This window comes from Cydia amplana, chromosome Z (genome assembly GCF_948474715.1).
Source record: "Cydia amplana chromosome Z, ilCydAmpl1.1, whole genome shotgun sequence".
NCBI lineage: Eukaryota > Metazoa > Arthropoda > Insecta > Lepidoptera > Tortricidae > Cydia > Cydia amplana.
The window spans coordinates 12821105-12847291 of NC_086096.1; the positions used below are offsets into that span (position 1 = coordinate 12821105).

At 38.1% G+C, this 26187-nt stretch overlaps 2 protein-coding genes across 2 annotated transcripts; one reads left to right on the forward strand and one right to left on the reverse strand.

Annotated features, from left to right (window-relative positions):
- LOC134661804 (multidrug resistance protein homolog 49-like) lies at positions 1–24402 on the forward strand. Its single transcript, XM_063517996.1, has 26 exons — positions 1–26; positions 763–802; positions 1379–1575; positions 3751–3895; positions 4368–4468; positions 5131–5302; positions 5393–5517; positions 5884–6082; positions 6165–6389; positions 6539–6725; positions 6820–6962; positions 8197–8405; positions 9757–9851; positions 10120–10284; positions 10398–10513; positions 10929–11069; positions 11506–11691; positions 12120–12323; positions 13049–13178; positions 15570–15765; positions 16181–16343; positions 16839–17033; positions 17327–17532; positions 23761–23911; positions 24066–24174; positions 24289–24402. Exons 1-26 carry the CDS (start codon positions 1–3, stop codon positions 24375–24377), a joined length of 3915 nt encoding a protein of 1304 aa, XP_063374066.1. The 3' UTR covers positions 24378–24402.
- Positions 19236–23282, reverse strand: LOC134661343 (uncharacterized). Its single transcript, XM_063517380.1, has 5 exons — positions 23152–23282; positions 22400–22615; positions 21738–21884; positions 20896–21027; positions 19236–19910 (listed from the first exon to the last, which is right to left on the reverse strand). The coding sequence occupies exons 1-5, from the start codon at positions 23198–23200 to the stop codon at positions 19480–19482; spliced, it is 975 nt and encodes a 324-aa protein (XP_063373450.1). The 5' UTR covers positions 23201–23282; the 3' UTR covers positions 19236–19479.
- Positions 24403–26187: the final 1785 nt, after the last annotated feature.

Sequence of the window (26187 nt, forward strand, 5' to 3'; positions counted from 1 at the left end):
ATGGGTGCGAATAAACCAGAAGAAAAGTAAGTTCATAAAGTCCTTCCTCATCAGTCATGTGTTCTGATAATATGCTTCGCGAACGCACAATATATAAGTTATTTTTTTATGATTAGGTCTTTAAAGGTTACCGTGTCCGTAAGGTATAATATTCAGGTAATTCCGAATACTTACTTGTACATAGGTACCGATAATTCCGTCATATTAGAGACCAATTCCGAAATTAGTTTCTGACCCGACGTTCTGTAGTAAGTACCATAGAGAAATAAGCATCGCTTCAGATTAGAAATTTTATATAACCTCAAAAGTAGTGATATTTTTTTCCTCCAAAATTAAATTTGAGTAACTATGCACTGAATTATAGTGTCGTTTACATATTAAATCTATATCATAGGAATCCTAGCATTTTGGAAGAAAAAGTTAATCACCACTACTATTAGAAAAATTCTAATCTTAAAAAAACGGGGTATACCTTGTACAATTCAGCCACCGACTCCCTCCGACCCGTACGAGACCATCCGTCTATCTAGTGTGTGGTCGTCCGACAATGCGCTGTCCTTTCCGCGTGGCCGGCATTCTACGACTTTTCTGCCCCAACCCCAACGGCCATCGACTCTCCGGACTACCATACCAATAACAACGTACTTTTGTTAACTTATTTTTATTTATTTTTTGCTTGGTATAACTAAATTCCATGACATAGAGATTTTCTGTTGCACATAGCTATCAAAGTCAAAATCTACATTTGCACTCTTATTTCAGGGAAGCCGAATTACCTAACAGAGTTTCGTACATCCAAATTGTAAGTATAACAGAAGTATACTTTACTAGAGAGTTAGTGATATACTCGTAAGCTGAAAATAATTATCCATTTCAAAGAATCGCTATAAGTAAGTACCTATGCCTAAGTATAAGAGTTGAGGAGTTCCCTCAATTCCTCATGGAATCCATCATCAGATCTTATATAAAAATCTTATGCATTTAAGATTTGAGGCGTGCCCTCGATTCTTCTTTGATCCCATCTACAGAACTAAGTTTTGGCAAAAATAGGACCAATCTGTGTCTACTTTAAATCACAAAAAATAATTTTCAGAATTCAACCAAAAAGAAGCTTACAGCCTAATTATGAACCTCCTCTTTTAATAAAATAATAAGAATAAGTTCATTATATTTCCTAAGGGGTTACTAAAACTACATCTAATACCGGGCCGTGTCACTAATTAAAAAACTTTCTACTAAAGCAGATTAGTGCAATAATTTTGACAAACTTAAAAATATTGTAAACTTGTTCAATTTAACTGTACGTCTATAGTTATGTAAAGTTTAGCCAATATGAGGTTATCGTGGTAGTATATTTTAGGTATATTATGTTGATTAGTTCCGATACGCGAGCTGGGTGGAGATCGGCGCCACACTGCTTGGCGTGTTGCTGGGGTTGCTGAGCGGTGGCGGCGTGTGCTACAACCTGGTGCAGTTTGGTGAGATGAGCACCTCGTTCGTGGAGCGCACCGTGCTGACGGACCGCCTGTCCAGCTACTTGCCGCTCACCCAGATCTTCGGCGGCGGAAAACGACTGTGAGCTGAATGCTAAGATTTTTAAACGAGTGTTAATTAAACTTAATGTCAATGTGGCTAATTCCGTCGTAGGGGCTATTCCGTCCATTAGCGGTTTTCTCGAAGAACGAACAAAATTTATAAATTCATCGACAAAGCAGCAATTGCTTTTAGTTTCAGCAATCAAGGGCAAATGGTTTTTTTCCTACGATTGAAAATAAAATAAATATACGGTCGTGGACAGAATAGTCCCTATGTCGGAATTAGTCACATTGACCTTATAATATTTTGTCCTAAAGTTTCGGACGTTGCATTAAATATTAACGTTCTTGGTCGCAGGAAGACCTATACTGCAACTACTGCAAGTTTACGTTACAGTGATTAACAGCGTAGGCACTCCGGCCGCGTTGTCCGACAGTCTTGTCCGACATGTCAGATGACAAGAACTATTAATTCCTTGCTGTCCAACCACTCGGACTATAAGGAATTTTATATTCCACTTAGTTCGACCATCGAACGACAAGGAGTTCTAAATTTTCACTTAGTTCGACTGAAGAACCATAAGAAATTTTTAATTTCGATTATTCTTAACACCCATGGGTTTTTTTAACCGTCAGAGCTATCCCTCAAAATACCACCACATGTGTACATTTAGTATCAGTGTCTACCCCGTGTCTATTTTTGAAATCCATGCTGGTTCGTTAATTTATCATAATGTTAATGAAATAATGATTTATTTTTGTAGATGCAAACTCTGTCGGTCTCTACGAGATTTTAGATGCCTGGTAGCAATACGATTAATAAAACGAAGTATTTTTTTGTATTTTTCATTTTTGGTTTTTAATTGATTAACTATTTGTTGCTTACTGTATCATTTAAAATGTTATACATATTTATTGAACTGGAATAAAATGTACAAAAATGTCAATAATACACATAAAATAATGTATGTAGAATATTCTTAGGTACCTATTCGATACTTGCACGCAAATTTTCATACGTAACGTGACAAAAAGAAGTAAATTTACAAATTAATATAATATTGTATAAATACTGCTTCAAGCAACAAGCAACACGGAAGGGAGGCGGCATTTGCACTATTTCCCCTCTGCCTGGGTACAAGATCAACTGATCTAGCGATAGCGCGGGTAATAAAACTAATAAAACTAGTTGCGTTCGGATTTTAAACTAGACCGAATCCAGATGCGCGAGTGAACACAGCAGCAGAAAAAATGCCTAATTGCTCGGTTTTTTGTTGTAAAAAGAGGTCGAGGACATCAAATTTACAAAAAGAAGGTGTTACATTTAACATCTTAATATTTTTTTTACATATCATACGTTAAAACACAATTATTATATTTTAGTCTCATGTAATTGTTGGATTTATCGATTTTGCTCGCCCAGGGGGCCGATTTTTGAATTTCGATCGCTCGATTTCGTCACTCGAAAATCGGTGGAAAACGGCGTAATGCTAATTCTGGAAATACGAGTGATAAAAATTTGGAATCGAGTGGTATTGACCACTTGATTATTAGAATTTATATGCCTAGTAGTAGACATATTACTGAACGAAATACACAAAATCGAACGGTCGAAATTCAAAAATCGGCCCCCTGTACAAATTGCGGATCGGTCGAGCGACAAATCCGACTTCTCATCTCTCAGAAAACAATAAAATTCTTCGACGAAAACGTGTTAGTGTGCGTGTTGTGACACTTGTGACTCGTCCGTACACAAAAACAGATCGAGGTGTGCAAGATTTGTCTGGGTAGGGTGTCATTTTCTATGTATTTGTGTCGTCATTACAGATTGACTTTTTGTATGGAAGTGTGTGAGAAGTGTGACTGTGTGCACCTTGCCCCCCGCAAAAAATGGCAGAAAGATTTGTACGGTACGATATCGTTTGGGCCCCTCCCTTCCGACGTGTCGGAAGCCGGTGTTGCTCGAAGATTGACTGTGATGATGTGATGATGTCATAATTTACTGGATTTTTGGAGAGATCGCTGTGGCTCAAATGGCGCGCTTGACTTTGTTATTGTGACCTGTCTGATGATGGTGAAGAGCTGATGAGTTTGTTATGTTATGTATAAAACTCTGTTGTATGTATTGATATATTTATTTATTTATTTATTACTTATTTATGTACCTGTATCACTATTTTGAAATTATAAAAGTAAGATAATTCTTGGTTTTCAGCGTAAATGCATCATATGAAGAAAATATGCAAGCCCTTATCCAAGATGCCGAATCAGTTTGCATAGGAATGTTCATAACTATAATGATCTCCATACTATTTTGTATACTCTCGGTCGCTCTCATCAATTGGAGTGCTTTAAGACAGGTTCGTTTTTTCGTACTACCTGGGGCCTATTAGATAATAAAATACAAGCTAACACTATGTGATTTTTTATGTAAAATCACTAAATAACGCTCGACGCTTGAATGGAATTGGTTACTTTGGTATTTATTTGTAATAAATAACTATTACCTATTTTACTAGACTTCCCATAATAATTCTTGATTAAATATTAGGTACTTAAAGTCATTACTCGAGTAGATACAATGACACTTCAATTGCATTATGTAAGCAACACAAACAAAGATAAGGATGGTGGATATAATACGCCGACTGTTTGAGAGATTAATTGAGGGCCATTAATGACGCCTTGAAACCACTCAACAGACAATCGGGTCTAAGACATGTTATAATATTATTCGACGAAGGAATAAGTAATTATGACATGGCACGCCTCACTGTAGTAAATAATATACTTCAAATCAAAAATAATATTGCGTAAGTTTTATTTTTTCAGATCACAAGAGTTAGAAAAAAATTTCTTATTGCTGTACTGGGTCAAGATATGGAATGGTTCGATACTGATTCTGAGTTCAATCTTGCTTCTAAGATGTCTGAGTGAGTTTTCTTTTATGCTAATAAGTATTGGTTTAATTTGTAAAAATATTCAGTATCCAGGACTCCCCCTTAGTTCTCGTCCTAAATTGAAGCTCGCAATTTCAATTCCTTAGGGATTGAATTCCGGAATAAGGCGTAGGTAGGTGCATGGAGCGGGCGCACGCACGCGGGTGTCCGTGTAGGTAAAATCCATCGCACGCGTCCGCGCCCAGGGCCGTCTTAAACTATGCTGGGGCCCCTGGGCACATAAGAATTTGGGACCCTTTTGGAAAGTAAAGAAAGCTAATTAAACTAACATTTGTCTACTATGATCTTCTATTTATTATGGGTAATCATTGTAATCAAATATATGGTAACTGTCTGTCCTTTGGGGCCCCCTGAGGACGGGGGCCCTGGGCACGGGCCCCGTGTGCCCTTATGGTAAAGACGGTACTGTCCGCGCTATCGCCAGTTAGCGTTGCTCATACCATGTATCCGCGCCGCGTGCAACCGCGCCAGCTAGCGGACGCCCTAAAAACTAAAAAGTATCCGAAGATACGTTACGGAAGTCCATTTTTTAAATGGTTTTATCGACTTGTTGAAGGTGCAAAATATCTATCACCCCATCACCCACCTATTGTATTAAGGGTGTATTGACGTTATATTGGGACCACTGTTTACAGAGACATGATGAAGTTAAAGGAAGGCATGGGCGAGAAGCTGGCGGTAGTCTCCAACTTGCTGGGCACCGCGATCATCAGTATTTGCCAGTCGTTTCCTCTCGGCTGGGAACTTACTCTTGCGTGTCTGACGGTGCTCCCGTTTTCGCTGGCGGCGTCTATAATATTATCCGATGTAAATATCTACTTTTTATTTTTCAATATGGTTGTAATTTAGTCTATCGATTTTTCTTCATAAATCTAAATGGATGTTTATCAATTTTAGTATCAATCCACATCTTCAGTACGTGAGATGATGTCGTACAGTAAAGCTGGAAAACATGCAGAAGAAATGTTTAAATCCTTCAAAACAATAGTGGCATTTGCCGGTGAAAGCAAGGAAATCGACAGGTTTGTGATACTTAATTAGTTGTATGAACGTCGTTTATCGGTTGATTAAATAGAAACTAATGAAAAGATTGTAATTTTGTATGTATTCTGTGAATAAGTGTGTGTAAATGTTTTATGTCTATGAAAAAGGTTAAGCACACATTTTATTTACGACGGTAGGTATCCATTATCTTTATTGCATTTGTTTAAGATTGTGACCTATTGTTAGGTATTTAACTGGTATCAGAGAGTATTTTTTGTTGAATCATCATGGCTTTCGTGATTTTGTTGTTTCCCGACGTTGTGTAATTATTTGTTTACTATTCAAAAAAAATATTAAGTTACACTATCTAATAAATAAGAAAGGTTTGCTATTTACGTTTGCAGGTACAAAAAGTTGTTGGCGCCCGCGGAGCGGTACGGTCGTAAGCGCGGGTTGTACACGGGACTGGGCACCGGCTTCAACTGGGTGCTCACCTACTCGCTCAACGCCATCGGCCTCTCCTACGGTGCTCGCCTCATCATTCAGGATATGGATAACGAAAACTTGGACAGGAACCGATACGTTATGGGCAAAATATTTACTGTAAGTTACTTGCTCGCCGATTTATAATCTGGACTGAGTGTGCACCTAAACATTCGCTTAATTTTCTGACGATTTGTTGCAGATAATGTTTGGCGTGTACATGGCAACTCAGTCTATAACGTTCATAGTTCCTCATGCGGAGGCTTTTGCAGCGGCGCGCGCTGCAGCTGCCGGAGTGTTCAGTATATTTGACCGGTTGCCAAAGATAGATAGTATGAGCCCTAAAGGACTTAAACCCGGTAAATTTGCTGGTGCAATAACCCTGGAGAATGTAACATTCAGTTATCCTTCAAGACCTGACGTTAAAGTGAGTATTACGCAAAATTAATTAAATTCCAAACTTTCCAAAGTATGGTTTCTAAATAAGTACTTATACTGTTTCAAACAGAGTTTCTAAGAATAAGAATGTTTCTATCTAAGTATATAAGTATTGCCGTATACATATTGTATTAACAGGTCTTAAAAGGATTTTCTCTTCGCGTAAACCCTGGGGAAAGCGTAGCTTTGGTGGGGTCATCCGGATGCGGAAAATCTACGATACTACAACTCTTGCAGAGATTGTATGACCCGGCATCTGGCGTGGTTAGAATTGATAATCACGATGTGAAATCCTTAAATGTTGGCTACTTGAGGTCTTCTTTAGGTCAGTCAATCATTAGAGATAATCATTAAAGACATGTTTTTGTAAAAACTTAATGCATGTGTCGGACCATAATTTACGTGTTATAATTTTGTAGGTGTGGTCGGCCAAGAACCTGTGCTGTTTCGAGGTACAATTCGCGATAACATAGCCATTGGGCATCCGGAAGCGACTGACAAAGAAATTATCAAAGTAGCAACAATGGCATATGCTCACGACTTTATAAGTCGACTACCTAATGTGAGTATGTCACCTAGGTACATGATTTAATTCAAATTTTTACTAAGTAACCCAATTTTACACAAGTACACTCCAAAATACTTTTTGAAAAATGCACGGAAGAAAGAAAGAGCGCGCCGCGCTCTAAGGGGAAACGGCATGTGCCTGGATTAGTATGGGAACCTATGTCGCCAACACGCTGTCACAAAAATTGGCCATATTTTCTTATTTCGAAAGGGATTATGAACTCGCACCCATCACAATAATTTGAACCTTACAGTAAAGAAAATTATGTCGAAATTGCACTACGATTTTTATTTATTGTAAATAGTCATTTATGCTCTATCCCTTTTACACATGCATGGCTTTTCCAAGAGTGAATGCGATAGGATAAAATATTCGACTATGACGTTGACACATGCGATAGGGATGTGCATGATTCGGTGTGATATCGATAAACGCTTAATTAGTTTAAATAGTTTAGCTTAATTAGTTGCTAAGTACACGTAAACTACTCAGTTTTTTATACATAAGTATGTATACTATATTTTCTGGCGAAGATTAGGTTACCTACTTACTTTTTAATAAAAAGCGGCCAAGAGCGAGTCGGACTCGCCCATGAAGGGTTCCGTATTTAGGGGATTTAAGACGTATTAAAAAAAACTATTTACTACTGAAACAAAAATAAATTATCAGGAACATGTATGAACCTAAACAAAACGAACGTGTATTTATACAAAAATCGACATCGATAACTTTTTTGATATGGTCCTCGCACTGTGGCCTAATAGCGCACCCGTACGTGACTTTTACGCTAAGTAGATATCAACCTTATCTCATTTACATAAATTAGATTTTTGTACTAAACAATTCAAAAATCCTTGCGGAAACCGAAAATGTAAAAAATATTGAAATATTACTTACCGATGATATGAAATGCCTCCATGTCTAATATTTTTGTCCGGCTAGTGTTTTTACACTCCAAAATGGAGCAGCATGGCATATTTGTGATTATTTGTAATTTTAACTGGAATCGTTTTTACATCTGACATTTCATAAGCGCCATACTGAACTGACAACGACTGACAGTAGCCCGTGGTGAAAGTGAGATCAGCTAATCATAATGCTGCCACACGCTATACACCTACGTTTCGCTTCTATTACTTCTTTGTTTTGTGGAAAAATGTAACAAGTACCTACGTAGAGTACTATTTGAAAGGAACTATTGATTTTAGTCAACATTGAATCGTTCCAGGGCTATGATACGATGATCGGAGAGCGCGGCGCGTCGCTGTCAGGCGGGCAGAAGCAGCGCATCGCCATCGCGCGCTCGCTGCTGCGCAAGCCGAGCGTGCTACTGCTGGACGAGGCGACCTCCGCGCTGGACCCGCAGTCGGAGCGGCAGGTGCAGGCGGCGTTGGACCACGCTAGCGTTGGCAGGACCACTCTCACCGTCTCTCACAGGTTTCATTCACCGCACATTCACACTCAACCTAACCATAGAGAAATAACACGTAAGCTTCTAATACTCAGAGGTAAGCTTAGAGTGCTCACTCCATACAACTGGTTATTAGCCCTAAAAGCTTGACATAATGAAAGCATGACGTCTAAGGGAACTGAGGAACCGATACCTATGGATAAAATGTATAATACGAGTATAACTATTCAATTCAATTCTTTATTGCAGATAACAAATGATCCATATTACAATGAAAATTATCAAAGTTACATTAAAATTACGTACACAATTGAAATAATAATAGATAGGAACACTTAAAAAATATTAAAATTTAAATTTCAATCTTATAAAGGATGTTTTTTTTAAAGGTATGAAAATTCAAAATTAAATAAAACACGTAAAAAGAAATTTAATTATAATGGTATTGGTTTTATTTAAAAGATATTCTTATGTCATTAGTTCTTAAAAATGATTTCGGGCATATGGGCTAGCTCGAATGAAGCGTAATCGGGAAGTCCAATTTTCGACCTGCGTAGACCTGTGATTTCACATATCCCCAAAGAAAGTACCTAATCCATAGGTGTGAGATCACACGATCGTGGAGGCCAGTTCACAGGTCCATTACGGGAAATTATGCGCTCATCGAATGTTTCCCGCAATAAATTGATGGTGATTTTGATTTTTAAAATAAATTTGCACAATTTGCAATCGTTGTTCTGGAGTAAGTCTATTCATTGTGAAAATGGCAAAACGTACTGATCACAAATATCCCGCCAACTGTTAAATTAACAATCACTAGAAACAGTTGTTGTTGTTGTTGTCGTCCTATGGTACCCCATTGGTACAAAGGGCCTTCGTGAGACGTCGCCATCCACTCCTGTCCTGTGCCTCGCGCTCCGCGTCCCTCCAACTCAGTCCAGCTGCCCGCAGCTCGGCGTCGACAATACGTTGCCACGTGTGCGCCGGCCGGCCCCTCCGCCTGCTCCCGTGCGGCTTCCACGTGAACGCGATCCTAGCCGTGTTGTCCTCCGGTCTTCGAAGGGTGTGCCAATTATGCCAACAAACAAATTAACGCCGTTTATGCCAAGAAACAGTTATGCCAATTTAAAAACCAAACCTTAAAAAAAAACACCCGTTACAAATAATAAAAAGGTACAGTTTAAAATTACAAACAAACACAAAATAAATATCAAACAAAACAAAACTATAAACTACAAAACAAATTCTATTTTAATGTCTAGGCAATAAGTTCGTGTTAATACATATTTTTGGTGCTTTGTCCGTGTTGATATTTTAAACCTAGACTCGTACGAGTATGTAAGTACCTACCTTTAAAGATGCACATGATTTTCACAGGTTATCAACGATTGTCAATGCTGATCGTATAATTTGCATGGACCAGGGTGCTATAGTAGAGTCGGGCACACATGAAGAACTTATAAAAGCTAAGGGTACGTTGACAAAAAAAACATGTTTCTAACTGATTTGTTTTTGAATTTTCCTTTAATTGTTGTTTTATTACGTGATAAAAGAAACTTTATTGTTTATTTCACTGTGTTTTTTCACCTATATAATTTTCAAACTGCATTAAAAATGCAACCGATATATATACATATTTATACTATAACTTTGTGATGCGATTGATGTGAACGAGCAAGTTGTTAATTTTTATTTGCGATGTCCTCTAAATTAATATTATAATACGTTCTTTCAATTCAGGATTTTATTATAAGCTAGTCACAGCTGGTAAAGATGTAAAAGAAGTTGTAATAGAATCTTTACCAGAAGAAGGAAAAACCAACTCGGAACTGGAGGATGAAGTCCGACATGAAATTAAAAGACGATCTACCAAAAGAATAGTCAGGCAGTTTTCCAGTAGAAAAGGTAGGTAACCGTAATTACGTGTAAGTGCTATTCGAGATCTCTAGATGATAAAATATCGAAGTATTAAGGATTGTACTTAATATTTTTTATACCCTAATGTTTTTCCATTACAGAGACTTGCGACTGGATGACCCCTCGCAGCTCCATTAGCTCAGTAGTATCTAATGGGTTGCAACACTTTTCGCATAGATACGGCGGTGAAATAGAAGAAACACAGGATGACAATGAAGTAACTCCTTCATTTAGAACCTAAATTTAAAGTTCAGTTGATTACTTAAAATCATGGATAAAAAACATAAAGACTCACAATGTCTAAGATGCAAAATTTCGTTCCTCAATCATTTAAGCTATTGCCAGATTGGGATGGCGCGGATGGCGTCACTAGCGTAGCAGGTCTCGGATCCACCTATTTAGACATGGCTTAGAACTTTGGTTTCGGGTTTCGCACCACCATCTTGAAGGAAAGTTGAGTTATTTTGAAGCAGGTCTTAGTTCGCAACGCTTTCCGTTCAGTAGATGGTGCTGAATAGGTATTGGAGTCCACGAACGCGATTTTGTGTAGACATTGTGAGCCTTCTTGTTTTCTTCGCCCAGGATGTAAAACTTAGATATAAATTAAGTAATTTGTGATACTTTTGTTACAGGTTGTGAAACCCGTGAGTGACTGGGCCTTGTTGAAGCTGAACGCACCCGAATGGCCGCTCATTACCATCGGAGCCATCGCCGCTACCATCCAGGGGGCCTGCTTCCCGGCGTTTGCTGTACTTTTCGGTTTTACTTCCGCGGTAAATAAACACCCCACCTAAATATTTCATTTCATATGTTGCCAAGACTAACACGCGAGTTAAATAAGCTCTCTACAGTACAGCAATTAAAAAAGTTAATAAATCTCGTAATTCCAAGACTTTTACTCTATTAGCTCCAAGCCTTAATATAAAGCCAACATCTTGGCCAATTATTACGGCTTGGCCGTTCCGCTGCTGCTATTAAATTCCTAATCATTAACTAGGGGCTTAGCCAAGATATATCGATGGGATGACAGATGCTACGAAAAGTCACGTGACTATTTCAATACATTATTGAAGTTTCGTTTGGCAGGTTCTATAAACGATTGCCATCTTGACTAGGCCCCCTGAACGCCAGTACTGACGCTAACGGTATGCTGCACACCATGTCGTGAATATAAATCGAATAATAAAAATACTAACATTTCGTTTTCAGATTTTTGCGTCCCGTGCTGACCCTGATTACATAATTTACATGGCGGATTTGTACTCGGGCCTATTCGTGGTAGTGGCGGCAGTGGCGGGCGTGACGATGTGTCTGCAAAGCGTCACCTTCACCAACTCCGGCTTGAGGATGACTACTCGACTACGCCACCAGTACTTCTCCAGTTTACTCAAGCAGGTTAAATCCTTGAACCATTATAACGCCTTATTGGAATATGCAAGTTAGTTTCACGCGTACACTTTTGTTACAGTAGAACAAGTAGGATTGACAGATAACGTTATTAACATAAAAAACTACGGTTACTATGGTCCAAAATCTAACTGTATTTTTTTCGTTCAGATGTGTCTTTTACTGTACTTTTTAACAGCTGAAGCAGATGGCGCCGTATGTAGTGCGGTAATTGATTTTTCAATTATCAACTTTTGGAGCCATCTACACCAGGCGGTCTAGCATGAGTTGCGTTCTCGCGCGCGACTTCATATATCTTGCGCGATTCAAGTATGGAGTCGCGCGCGAGAACGCAACTCATGCTAGACCGCCTGCTGTCACGAATTGTTAGACATTACGACATTACATATATCTTCTATCTAGTATTTGGTTACTAGGAAATAGGGTATTACGACCGTGAAAGCAACACGGTGGGCGCCCTTTGCGCGCGGCTGAGCGGTGACACGGCGGAGGTGCAGGGCGCTACGGGGCTGCGCATCGGGCTCATCCTGCAAGGCATCAGCTCCGTCGTCATCGGCTTCCTGCTGGCTGTCTGCTTCAACTGGAAACTCACTCTTGTCGGCGCGGCGTTCTTGCCTATTGTACGTTATTTTTATATTATCTAATGTTTTATCGAAGAGCTGCGAACAATTACTTTAATTTCGTGCCAGCCGGCCTATATAGCCAAGGTGACGCTATCGCTACGACAACGAAACGATTGTGTCTGTCTATTACTGTTGCATATTATTAGTGTGACAGTGACAGTTGCGTTTCGATCGCTAGTTGCTAAGAGCAGGAAGAAATATAGCATAGATTAGACCTGGGGATCCAACCCTTTCCCCTCCCTTTTTGGGGGGTAGGCACGGTACGATCTCGTGGCTACCGGGCCAAATCAGCTTTGTTTGACCTCAGAAACAATCATGCCAAACGGCATCGCCTGAGACAAAAGTGCATACTCACTGCAATCACTTAGCCTACGAATTCAAATTCAAAAAATTAAAAACTTTTGAAAGGCTGTATCTCTGAAACTATTCAAGTATTCAATCTACAGAGATCATTCTAGTGTCGTATTGTATCAAATTTAGTCTTTTTTAAAAACGGCCTGAACATGTAGGTACTCTTGTCTTCTAAGGTTATAATCGCCCAAATCTAAAAGAAAACCGAAATTTTTGCGGTTTTTTTAAATTTTTGACAAAGTTGCGTTCGGCGCTCGAGGTTACAAACTTGGATTATTAATTGGGCCAACATCATAAATAAGTCTGCAAAAAATCAGAACTACCGGATTTGACGCAAACGCTAAATGTATAATTTTACTGTATTATAACAGATGGTGGGAAGTATCTGGCTGGAAGGCATGGTGGCCCAGAAGTCCGTGCAGCAGGAGCGCGACGCCATGGAGGCGGCCACCGCCGTCGCCACCGAGGCTGTCGTGGGCATCAGGACCGTCCAAAGCTTGGGTAACTATTAACTACGTAATAGGGATGCTGATTGTATTTAAAAAATCTTACAATGCACGAAATAAAGCTCCAGATTAGTTATGTACGATACAAGTCCAGAAAATAGGAAATTTGCAACAAGTGGTGGTCATATCCTCCCTTCGGTCGAGTTCTAAATCGACAAGAGTTGCGAATTATCAATTCGCACGTGTATCGTACAAATTTAAATTTTCGACATAGGCACGGAAAGTGCTTACAACATTAGTACTGTAAAATTATTTTTTGACACCTATTCTATTTAAATTTTAATTAAATAAATTTAAAATTTTCCTTCGGACTCACATTGGACTATAGTAAAATAGCAAAAAAGCCCTACTATAAGGCGGTTCTTTCAGAAAGTAACTCTTAAATCTTAACTTTGTGTATATCCAACGCGCGGTATCCATTAAACAAATTCTGCCACCCAGTGAAATGCAAAATTTTTCACCACACCAACACTAGGAAAATACTTACTGTAAAATATCAAACAAAATTAAAGCAACTCGATCAGGGGCAGGAAACTTAAACCTTATGTATGGAAATCAGCGCTGTATCCGCAGTAGCATCATATCAGTGCAATATTTCCTCACCTGATGCTTCCAAATGAATCAAACAGATGGCGCCACCGCGGAAAAACATGTGTTTAAAAAACTCGCATCCAACCCATAATTATTAAAAAGAAAAAAAAAATGTCTTTGCATTTTTGACACAAATTCCGTTTCAAGTATAAAACGTTTAAATTTTTCTGTAATTTTAGTACCTCACATTTTTTATATCGTTTATATTCGTTTTAATATCATTTTATTTATATGAACATAATATAATCGTTTTTATTAACAACAACTAACTAAATAGATTCGCCAAGTGTCCTACGTGAAAGGAAACGTTAAAACAAAAAAACATAGTAACCGTCAAACTATAAAAGTCAAACAGAAAACTTAAATTTTCTGAAATTATATATTAATAATTTAATTTAATCACTATAAATTGATGAAAATGTGTGCGCCTGGGAGAAAAAAACGATATTGCCTTATCGGCTGTGCGAATCAAAACAAAATTACTCCAAAACGCGTCAATTCTTCGTGGCATGTGCTATAGCTAGTCAAATTTACGTCCAAGTGTGGTCTAAGTTTTAATAGTGGATTTGTTATATTTCGAACTAATTTACTATAAGTGGTTTGTTATGCATGTAAGTAATGAAAAATAAATGCCATTTTTACACATCCGTGTTTTTACTTTTGCGACTAAAATATTCTTTGGTGTAAACATTTATAAAATACTAAATAAATAGGTTGTCGTAAATCGTCACTGCATGAATAGGTAATTAGGTATTACATAATATATTAGCGCCTTTTTCCTTGACCGTGTACAGTGTACTACAATGAGGTGTATTCATTTTTCACGTGATTGCTTTGCATTTGCAATAAGGTGAAAGAATGGAAACCTCAAATTTGTAGTTCACTGTAAACGGTCAAGGAAAAAGGCGCCATACTGGCGCCATAGTATTATTAGTATGCATGTGTGCACTGTGCACGCACACATACGTAAAGGTTAGTTTGGTCAAATTCCGCTTGGAGCGTTTGTGTAGACGTTTTTTGACATTTATCGCGAGTTGGCTCTCTTTTACTATATATAGTTATTATACTCTTTGAATGATATTAAATACATATGTATAATTCAAAATCATTATCTAAAAGTCAATTCTAACAGCAAACATAAGAAAACAAGTCAAAATTTGCATTTTATTATACTTTGCCTCACATGTGGATAAAATACAAACATAACAACCTCAACTCCATCGGTGGTGCGTGCGGACGCACAAGTGAAACGGCCATGGATCTTTATTTAGGCCAGACAGTTCGCTTGACATACCTAATCATAACATTATACAGTGTGTAAATTCAATACGGGCGAATATTAAAACGGTGGTTAGTGTAGGACCTAAGAAGTATCTATATTGAGATAGATTTCTCTTAGAAATACGATGAAAAATTTAACCATACAAAATAATTCGGCCTGCGATGTAATACAACACACAAGTTACGGGATACGAGTTTTTTAAAGTAACTGTAAGCGCTTGTTGGCAGTTATAGGTACTATAAAGCCTTTATAAAGTTCGTGTCTCGTAATGCCATGTCATCTTATGTTTCAACGTTTGCAGTAAGTACATTGCTGCACGGAAAAAATAAAGTATTTTAAGTGTAACATAAAAAAAATCTTAATTAATGATTAGACAGATACATTCTGTGGTTTAATTTATTGCCAGTTTTGGATTTCCACCCTATAAATTTGACGCTGTTAACGAAAATATTGGGAGTGAGCGTGAGCAATGCAAAGAAGATATCTACTTGCCGTTTTATTTTGTCCTAATAGGCATAGAGCAAAATTTCATCACTAAGTTCGAGGCAGAGCTGGATGTGTCATGCTCCGCCATAGCCCGGAAGAGTCGGTGGCGCGGCCTGGTGCTGGGGCTGGGCGTGTATGTGCCGTTCATGGCCTTCTGCTGCGTCGTGGTGTACGGCTGCACGCTCGTCGTCTACGAGGGGCTTGCCTACTCCCGCGTCTTCTTGTAACTATATATACTATATTCCTGAAATATGCGATGGTGCTCTACTTATACAGTTGGCGACATACAGTTAGGTGCATTACTGTCCCAAAGTTAGCACCTCAGTAGTAACTATGGAAGCAAGTTTCTTTTAATTAAATGTATTTTAAGTCAAAATAGTAGGTACTCCGTGATTTTTTTTTAATTTTTAGAATAGAGAACATCAGTAGCTTTAGTATTAGTAGACATTTATTGACCGAAGCGTTAGCGCAGTTCTCCGTTTCGACTCGGACAAATTGTTTTCGTATGATTCTCGTGAAATTTTGTGAGCAGGTTCATTAGTTAGATTTTTCTGTCGTAGTATGGCAGTCTCTTAGTTTAGTGTATAGCAAGTACTTTAATAAAATTTCCCTAATGTATCGTAACTCGACGGTGGCAGGGTGACAGAGGCAGTAATGTACGGCGCCTACATGCTGGGACAGTCGTTGGTGTACGCGCCTAGCTTCCAGGCAGCCAAAGACTGCGGAGCGCGGATCCTGTCCGTCATCCACCGCCAACCCCACGTCATCACGGAGCCCGGCGTGGTGGACTCCCCGCACTGGGTTAGTACCATGATGCCACAAATTATTACACAATTATGTCTGTCATGTAAAAAGTGGGCGGCAAATTATACCGGTGTGGAGTTGATGCAGGGCGCTCTCCCGCATTCGCGCCAAAAAGGAAGCCTTAGCGTGCACTTCTTCAAAAAATGGCATTTAATTACAAGTGCTGGTTGCACTTAACCGCTCCATTCTAAATGACACACAATAATTAAAACCACTTAATTGGTACCTCCACTATAACCAGAATCGACATATCTAACATGAAATTACTCTTTCCGCCCATTTGAGTAAGTCGGGTTAATAGATATTTAAGTATGAGAAGGTAGATTGGGTAAATACACTAAATACCCACGACCCATCTCTACGTCCATAGGTAGGTATGTACATACTTCTCAGCCTCGACAATAATGTAGGCACTGTTAGTGCATGCCTAACATTAAAGTGACGACTCATTAAAGTTCATACGAGTAATTTGGACGTGTTTGTTTTCAATAGTCTGCTACCGGTAAATTCGGTATCAAAGAAGCAGAGTTCAGTTACCCGACGCGGCCACACATACGCGTGCTGCGGGGGCTGGACCTGCAGGTGGAGGCGGGCAAGACGGTGGCGCTGGTGGGCTCCTCGGGCTGCGGCAAGTCCACCGTGCTGCAGATGTTGCAGCGGTTCTACGACCCCGACTCTGGCACTATCGTAAGTTTACTTGGTGCAGTAGAAGTCTCTGACTGCAGTATCTGCCGTACCTAGTTCTACCATAATTAATCATTATTATTTAGAGGTATTGTTGACAAACGATTGTGTTATGCCCATGCACAGTCTACGTGAATCATTCACCAACTGATATGATGGATGGTTTCGCCATCACAACATTTATAAACAGGCTATAACTGTACCCACTAGTAAAGGTTATCTTGTAAATTTTAACCCTGAAATATTAGAGGCCACACGCAAAATATGATTTTCATGGAGTCAAAATGTTAACCCAGGAGCTGGACGGGAGAGATATCCGCCGGTCGCTGACGCTGCCACGGCTGCGGCGGCAGCTGGGCGTGGTTCAGCAGGAGCCCGTGCTCTTCGACCGCACACTGGCCGAGAACATCGCCTATGGGGACAACTCGTGCCAGCCCTCCATGGAGGAGGTCGTCGCCGCCGCCAAGCAAGCCAACATACACCAGTTCATCATCTCTTTACCACAGGTTAGACTGCCTTCACCTTTCTATCTATTAAAATATAAATATCAAAATGCAGGTCATTGAAGTCTGTCCTGTTATTCAGGTAGTGGTTTACAACTGCAGGCTTTCTTCAGTCTTTTTCGGTCTTCTTTCTTTAGAAAATAACGTGCAAAAGAGAGGGCGTTTGGCTAACTCGCCTCGTTGAATCAAGTATCTATAGTAGTTTTGATGATAAGGGATCATGCTTAAGTAGAGATGATAATATTTAAAACAAATCACGAGTTAACCTGAGAGCCGCGCTTTACCACGGTCGTTTATTTTCAAACTAAGTGAGCTTTTTCCGCGTTTTTGTATTTATTGTGCATATTATTGATTTATCAGATATAATTTAAAGGCTACTTGTATATTTCTATTTGTCTTTTTATCTGATTATGTACACTAAAATCTTGTAAATTAAAGACTGCGTAGCTCAATTGAACACTAGTAAGTAGTATTCAAATGAGCAGATATTTGGTCTCAGATATGAGCAAACGCCCATGACTCCATGACCACCTTATGACCATTTCCATGACCAATCCCATTACCAACCCCACCACCTCCATTTCCACCTCTATGACCAAACCCGTGACCACCCTATGACCAACCCATTGGTCACCTCATGAATAACCCCATAACCAACCCCATGACCATCTCCAAGAACACCTCCATGACCAACCCCATGGCAACCCCAAGTGAAAAATAAAGTACGTACCTAGGCTAAAAAGTCCTTCGTTCTGTTCCACCCCATATAATCAGGTACCTAAATAATCATATAAATACCTACCCACTTAAAATCTTCGAGATAGTAAAGTGAGACTCTTTATTTAGTTAAGTACAACCTACCTACGTTCTTCTAATATGTTACGTTGCTCCAAATATCAATTATTGTAATTGACATTTGCAGCATAAATAATTGAACAAATCAATAAGTAGGTAAGTAGTCACAACACAAATGTAGCTACCTAATAAACGCGAAGTCTGTGGTTGTATGATTGACATACATTGCTTGTGTCAGGGATACGATACGAACCATAGAGTATATTGAATAATAGGGTATAGAGTTATCAGTCAAGGTTTTCGGATGCAGCGCCATCTATTGATAGTTTACTGCAACTTTTCAAATGTGTATATATCCATACCTATTAATACAGCTATACGAGCAGTGGCGGGCTTTTTAAATAGCTAAGGTTTGCGTTCTGAGTCCGAGCAAACGGAACCAGATCACATCAAGTGTGAACCTCCATTGCAGTCCTCACCAGGAAACCGCTAACGAAGTTCACACAATGATGTGACCTAGTTCAGTTTGCCCAGACAAGTAATTGAAAAACAATAAAACAATAAATGTGATTACAGTTTTATTTTTACATTACAAAATCAATGCTAATTGACAATATTCATTCATAATCATCGCTTTTAGTCAATCTATCCATTAAAAGCAAAGAAACAAGTAAAAACACTCATCAAATCAGACTACACTACACTCTTATGGAAAAAAGCGATTATGCACACTGTTCATCGATTGGAGCATTTCCTTCGTTTTAAATAATAGTTCCTCGTCATTTCTCGCATTCTATCTTCTGGATCGAAGTCTGATCGCGTTCCTTTTAATAATTTATTTGTGTCTTTACACCAGTGATGTAGGAAAAACCTACAAGATAAGTCGATGATTTGGTTGGTCAGGGCATATGTGGTCTTTTATGGCCTGCGCTAATTCGTGTTTCTCGGTGGCTCCACAACAAAAGCTGTAACTAATGGGCTGTTTATAATTTTTTGTGATGCCTCTTATCATAAAAACTAGCGCGTGGTCAGCGATTTTTTTGACCCTCCTTTTTCCGTTGTCAACGAATCCGATGATCATGTCTTTTTTTGAATTGTATTCAAAATGAGGTTTAATTGCCATCTCGTCGAATAATAAAATACACAGCCATTCAGATATCGACATTTTTCTGGCCTTTTTTTTTAAGATTTTCGAAAATGTTATCATTTATACCGGCTTTTAAGGCTGCAGCGGATATCATCCTTGATAATGTGAGAGGCGATGGTAGTACAAAAATGTGCCTCAGCCATCTATACGCCTTAGGTCCTTGCTTATAAAGAGATAATGCCATTATTTTTTCTTGCTTTGTGAATCTCCTTCCCATTTTCTTTTTATTTATCTCCCTAAATTGCATCATGACAAATAGCAATGCCATTGTGGTAAATTTACCGATGGCTTTCTGAAAAGCCGTGTTGGTTGAGAGAGACATAGCTTTTTTTAGTCTGACGGCATATTTGTCCTTCGTCTCGGTAAGTTTTTTTATATGTTTGGCTAAACTACTAGCTTCAGAGCAAAATTGTGGCGTGTAGGGTGGCGTATGATCTGAAATAAATTTTATAATATAAGTAGCTGTAGGAAGAAATACTTAGCAGTTATTATAGCACTTATTTATTCTCAATCAAAAGGTACCACATTGCCATTTGCCATAAGGACACTGTGTCAGGTTATTCGTATAAACATATTAGCAAATTTCGTCTTTATGGTAAGCGAAATAGTGCGGAGTGTTAGCATAGAGTAATCTATCTATCTATCTAATACCTTTAAACGAGCAATTCTTGTTTATTTATTTATATATATATTTCGGGGATCTCGGAAACGGTTCTAAAAAATTCGATTAAATTTACTATATGGGGGTTTTGAGGCGCGAAAAATCGATCTAGCTAGGTCTTATCTCTGGGAAAACGCGCATTTTTGAGTTTTTATATGTTGTCTCCCAGATATTATAAATAAAGAAAGAGTGGTAACTCCATACATCAGTTTTCTTAACCAAAACGCGCGTTATTTCGTAGTCCACATGTAACATATATCAAGTAGTGGAACTATCAGTACCGCTACTTGACAACAGATGGCACAAGTGTCGCTACTGACGAAAAATGTACTGCTAAAAACAATTTACAACTAATATTAGAAGCAGAAGGAGTTGAAAATCGAGTTTCGAGTAATGCGGTTATAATATTAGCTGAAAATTGTTGAGCATTAGAGTATTTGTTCGCCGCGACATCTATTGTTGACTAGCAGTACTGATATATTCCGCTACTTGACGCTAGATGTCGACTACGAAATAACGCGCGTTTTGGTAAGAAAACTGATGTATGGACTTACCACTCTTTCTTTACTTATATTACTCTATGGTGTTAGGGTCGGCAACGCACATGTAACATCTCTGGAGTTGCAGGTGCCCATAGGCTACGGAGACTGCTTACCATCGGGCGGGCCGTATGCTTTTTTGACACCCACGGTCCGACGTAGTATAATAAAATGCATATATTATTTGTAAGAAACTTTACAGGTTTATTATCAAACTCACCTGAAATTGTGGGCCGAGAAGCGTCGTGAGCAGCCGCATTTGTGATGTTGATCAATGGGGCTCGGGGTACATAGTGCAATGGTTCTTGTAAATTGCTTGCAATTTTCAGCGATGCGGTTGGCGTAGCCATCCCTGAAAATCATATATTTCACCAATTTAATACCTACAGAACATTTGATTTTTGTAAAGTTAAGACGAAAGTGGAGGACCCGTGTGAAATCGCCTTTTCATACAAACGTAGTACTCATTTTCCTCTCTGGATATTAACATAATTGAAAACATTTTGACATAATTTGTTACACATCAAATTTTTTTAAACAAGTAATATTATTATTTTTTTGTAGAGGTGAGTCTTAATTTATAGAACATTGACTAAGATTTAAAGAAAAATTGTGTGGGTAGTTTGTGATATAATAATTATTTTCAATAAATCTTAAAAATGACGTAAGTCGGAAACTATCAAACATAAGAGACTTGGGCAAAATTATAGACACCATTAGATGTGCTAACCACAAAAAAAAATCGATGCTCTATAATAAAAGGTCGCAAATGTATGAAAGTCCGATCAAAGCCTTTCTATGAAGAGTCCATCAACGTGCACCTAGCGCCACAGCTAAATAATCCTAACCTAACCTAACCTAACAAGAAGAAGAAGAATGGAATGGGAAGATTGATAATTAGTCACATAAAAATTAAGCTATAATTTAGAATACTAAATGATCTGTAAAGAATTTCCTCCTTAATAAAAACTTTAAAAAAGCTTCCAAATTATGTATCAAATATATAATGAAATAAAAAAATAGATATATTATTGTAAGAAAATATATAGTTTTCATACTGACCTGAAGTTGAGGGCCGAGAAGTGTCGTCACCACCCGCATTGTACTGATTCGTGATGTTCATCAATGGGGCTCGGGGTACATGATCATCTTGCAACGGTTGTTGGAAATTGCTTGCAATTTGCACCGATGCGGTTTGCGTAGCCATTCCTGAAAATTTAAACAAATTATTACAGACATATAAATTTATCCTTAAAAAGTATTGTCATAACAATGAAAGACCAAAAGTTAAGTTAGAGGGCAACGGGCAGATTTTTTTTCTAAAACACCTTAAAATAATAGGTATTACATGAAACTTAAGCCATATTTTAGAATAGTAAGTGATCTGTAATGTAAGTGATGATTCCAATAAACAAGGCTTTTGATAAAAAAAACTGCACTCAAATTAAGATATATAACTACTACATACACATACACATTGAACTTATGACAGCCCTTTTTTGTCATTGGGGGCTAATACTAACACTATGATGGTATCCTGTTATCTCTCATCAGGGACATAGGGATACTAACACTATAATAAATAAAATAATTTATACTGTAATTTATTATTATGAAATAAATAAACTAAACTATGATATGTCCAATGTAATATGAACCCTCAATGGCACAACAATTAAATTGTACAAGACAAGTGTGCAATTCGGCTAAAATTGTGTATGTACCTTTTAAATGTAGTGTTGGAACTGCAATAGCGCTGAGTCTTCCGCTTCGATTAATAAATTTTTCCTCAAAGTGAATATGACACACTTTTCGGTACTTATGAATAAATTGATTATCCAAAGATAACACATCTCCACTAACAGAGTAAATCCAAGTACGAAACCGGTCAGCCTCATTAATTGGACAGGGAAATTTGTGAAGAATCACATTATCTAATCCTGAAAAAAAAAAAAGAAATGTATATGTATAATTACAGTAACACTAGTACAGACTTAAGTAGGTACACTAACAGAATGAACTTTGGATGTTCAATGAATACCTATATTAACTTAAATAAGTTAAAAAAATACCACATTCATAACTGCACTTATGTCAAGGTACGAAATGATAAAAAACTACAGTTGATTTTGTGTTCTTTAACCATGCTAAAGAAAAGCCTTTGAAGGACCCGGTCCTTAATAGGGAAATACCTCTACTTATATAACTTATAACCCTTATTTGGAAAAATACCCAGACTGTGTATATACTGATAGTGTTATATTAAAGAAATATAATCTAGGTTTGATTACATGTCAATAAAATACCACGCAGTGCTAATAAATCGCGACAATTTTGTCAAAGTTATATTCGAAAACGCCGAGTTATATTGCACATGAAGTAGACCTTACTGGGGTCATAGTTCCATATTTATATTTCAGGGTTAAGTATTATTGCTCCACAGTTGAAAATGAAAAATATTAATATGAATACTTACGCGTTTTACCGTAATTAGGTACACAACACATCGCACTGTTTCGAACCATTGTCACAAATAACCAATCCAAGCAGCAAATCAGAGTCCGTTGAGTACACCATACTATTCACATAAAAACAGATTTATCGGGGTCCAGGGCATGGTCTATTATTATACCATGGTCCAGGGCAAGCACAGGCGTATAAAATCACAAGAGAATCGTTTCAGAGCACTTTAAAGCATCGAGGATAACAAGAAAGTAAAGTATTGAAATAAAAACGTTATGGCGGGTCTGTCAATAACGTTCCGTTCCTTTCATATTTATCTAAATTGTATCCTAAAATTTATGCAAATTAAGATTTTAAAATGGACTAATTTAAAGAAAAAACACTCGATGAATATTTTATTATTAGATATATGAATCAAAAATATTTTAAAGGCAAGCAAAAAATAAAACCAAATTATTTTGTTATTTCTTTCCTTTTGTTAATTGCGCGTAACGAAAAAGATGAAAGTGGCATCACAGATTATACAAGATTTGAAAGACTTATAAAATTGGTTTTCACGCCCTCTGTCATTAATTTCCCCAAGCATATCCGAGTACATCAGATTCACTGTTTCTTTTAACTGAAAACACTGTGATACGAACCTAGGGGCGAGCGGCGCGCAGCTGTCGGGCGGGCAGAAGCAGCGTGTGTGCATCGCGCGCGCCCTCATCCGTGCCCCGCGCCTGCTGCTACTGGACGAAGCCACCTCCGCGCTCGACGCCAACAGCGAACGGGTAATGTCGGGGCTACTGCACGAGTCGGGTCGTCACGCAGCTGTCGGGCGGCATCCCCCATCTTTTTCGCAAAACATGCACATTCTTGACAAGCTTTTAATTCCTCTGCATCTCTCAGAATCACTCTTTTAACTTTCTTCTATTTGTTCTTTAGGCTGTAACCGAAGCTTTGGAGAAAGCGGCGAAAGGACGAACATGCATAACCATCGCACATCGGCTTTCCACTATCAAGGATGCCGATCTCATCTGTGTATTGGACAAGGGTAAGGACACTTTGGGTTGTTACATCACTGAATTTCCTATTTTCATATCTGTATTTATGTACATATACCTAGGTACATTTTTACACTATTAAAATATGTTATTTCTTTCATAAGGTAAAATCATCGAAAAAGGCACTCACGCTGAACTTATGGATATGAAAGGCTACTACTACCGAATGGAAAAAGGACAACAGCTCGCCTGAATGCCGCATCACTTAAAAATAAATGTACATAAATAAGATATAATTATATATTTTATTTACTTACCAAATAATTTATTTTTATTTTACTCTGGGTCCCGCGTATTTTTAATGTAATCTAGTAAATTAAACTTAGGTGTTGTTCAATTTCTTACTGAATGATGATGGCATGACTCGTAGACGATCCCTACTCGTAATAGTAATAGTCGTGATACCTACGGTGAAATGATTTAAATGGCTGAGTAGAGCTGTAGTAGGAGGGGCGATAGGGTTAGCGAAAGAATTTTTGATATATTTTATACAACAATATACTCACTTTTTTTTTATTATTTGTTATCTTTTGACTAAGAAAAGTCTCTTAATTTAAAAACAGTTAACGATAAAGTTACATATTTTTAAAACAAATTTTATTGAATAGGTACCTATATTTTCACAATTAAGTATTTCATTCTTAAAATTAATGGTAGAGTCTGTGAGGAAAGAGTAGAGTCGTGGAATCTATTAGGCCATATACATTACACGACTCTTCAAGTCTTCACTTTCCGCACAGACTCTAACCAAAATAGGAAAATCAACTTAGCCAAGTACTGATAAGTTAAGTTTTTACAATTTATTTCAGAAAAGTTTATTGCCATCTCTCCCACACTAGCTTTGGTTGAATCCAACGTTGTATCCAAGTGGCAGTGGTAAATTGTATTGAATATTCAAGTGGGATCATGAATACATAAAGAAAAGTTTTATAGAGTATTTGAGACACAAGTAGTTATAGTACCTATGTCAAACAAGTTTGTCAGTAGAAAAAGGCGCGAAATTCAAATTCTTTATGAGACGATTACCCTTCGCGACTACATTTTTTAAATTTGCCGCTTTTTTCTATTGACGGAAAAGGCTTGATAGACTATATATTCACTGCCAGTATGGAATAAGGAACTTAGAGTCGGATCAAGTCAATAGGTCTGTGGTAAGGTAGAGAGGCATACAAGAGAATACCTACTAGAGATGCCCCGAATAGTGGTTTTCGCCGAATACCGAATATTCGGCCCCTCCCTCGGACGAAGCGCCGAATATTCGGCGACCGAATATTCGGCATAACATTTGTACATTTTGAGTCACATTTAGAATCTGTGCGGAAAGAGAAGAGTCGTGGAATGTATGGAGCCCAATACATTCCACGACTCTTCTCTTTCCGCACAAACTCTATGATGAAAACTGTTCGCTAACAAAGCACAACGTTTGCTAAGATTTAATTTTGGCTGCTCAAAACTAATGAATGTAGTCAGAGTCAATAAAATCGAACCTATGATAAAAATAAAATGATTACTAGAATACTCTCTCCAGGCGGGTGTTGTCCTGGGGACCTAAGTCCAATGACAGTTGGTCAGGACTGACATTCGGAACTTCATAAGTCATAAGTACTTCTACCCTCCATTTTCTTAAGCGCAATGTAGGAAATATACTAACGCCATCTTTTAACAATAAAGTCACGTCGAGATAATTTTGAACACCTCGCCCGCTTAGCAACTATTGCTGCTGAGTGTACAAGTTTATAGCTTTTATAACTACACATATAGGGCCTGTTTCTATTCGTGTCTATGAACTGGCTGTTTTTTGACAGTAAATGTCAGACAAATTTATTTACACAAATTTGCGCTGAACCTTATTAAATGTCTATTTACCTTAAAAGTTTGTAAAAGCTTAAATAATGGGCCAGATATTGGGTTCATTAACTAGTAGGAATCTAGGCCTTGAACCAAACAGGCCGCCAGCATTCGATCCAAATGTTGGGTTCAAATCCACAAGAAAGCCCCGCAAG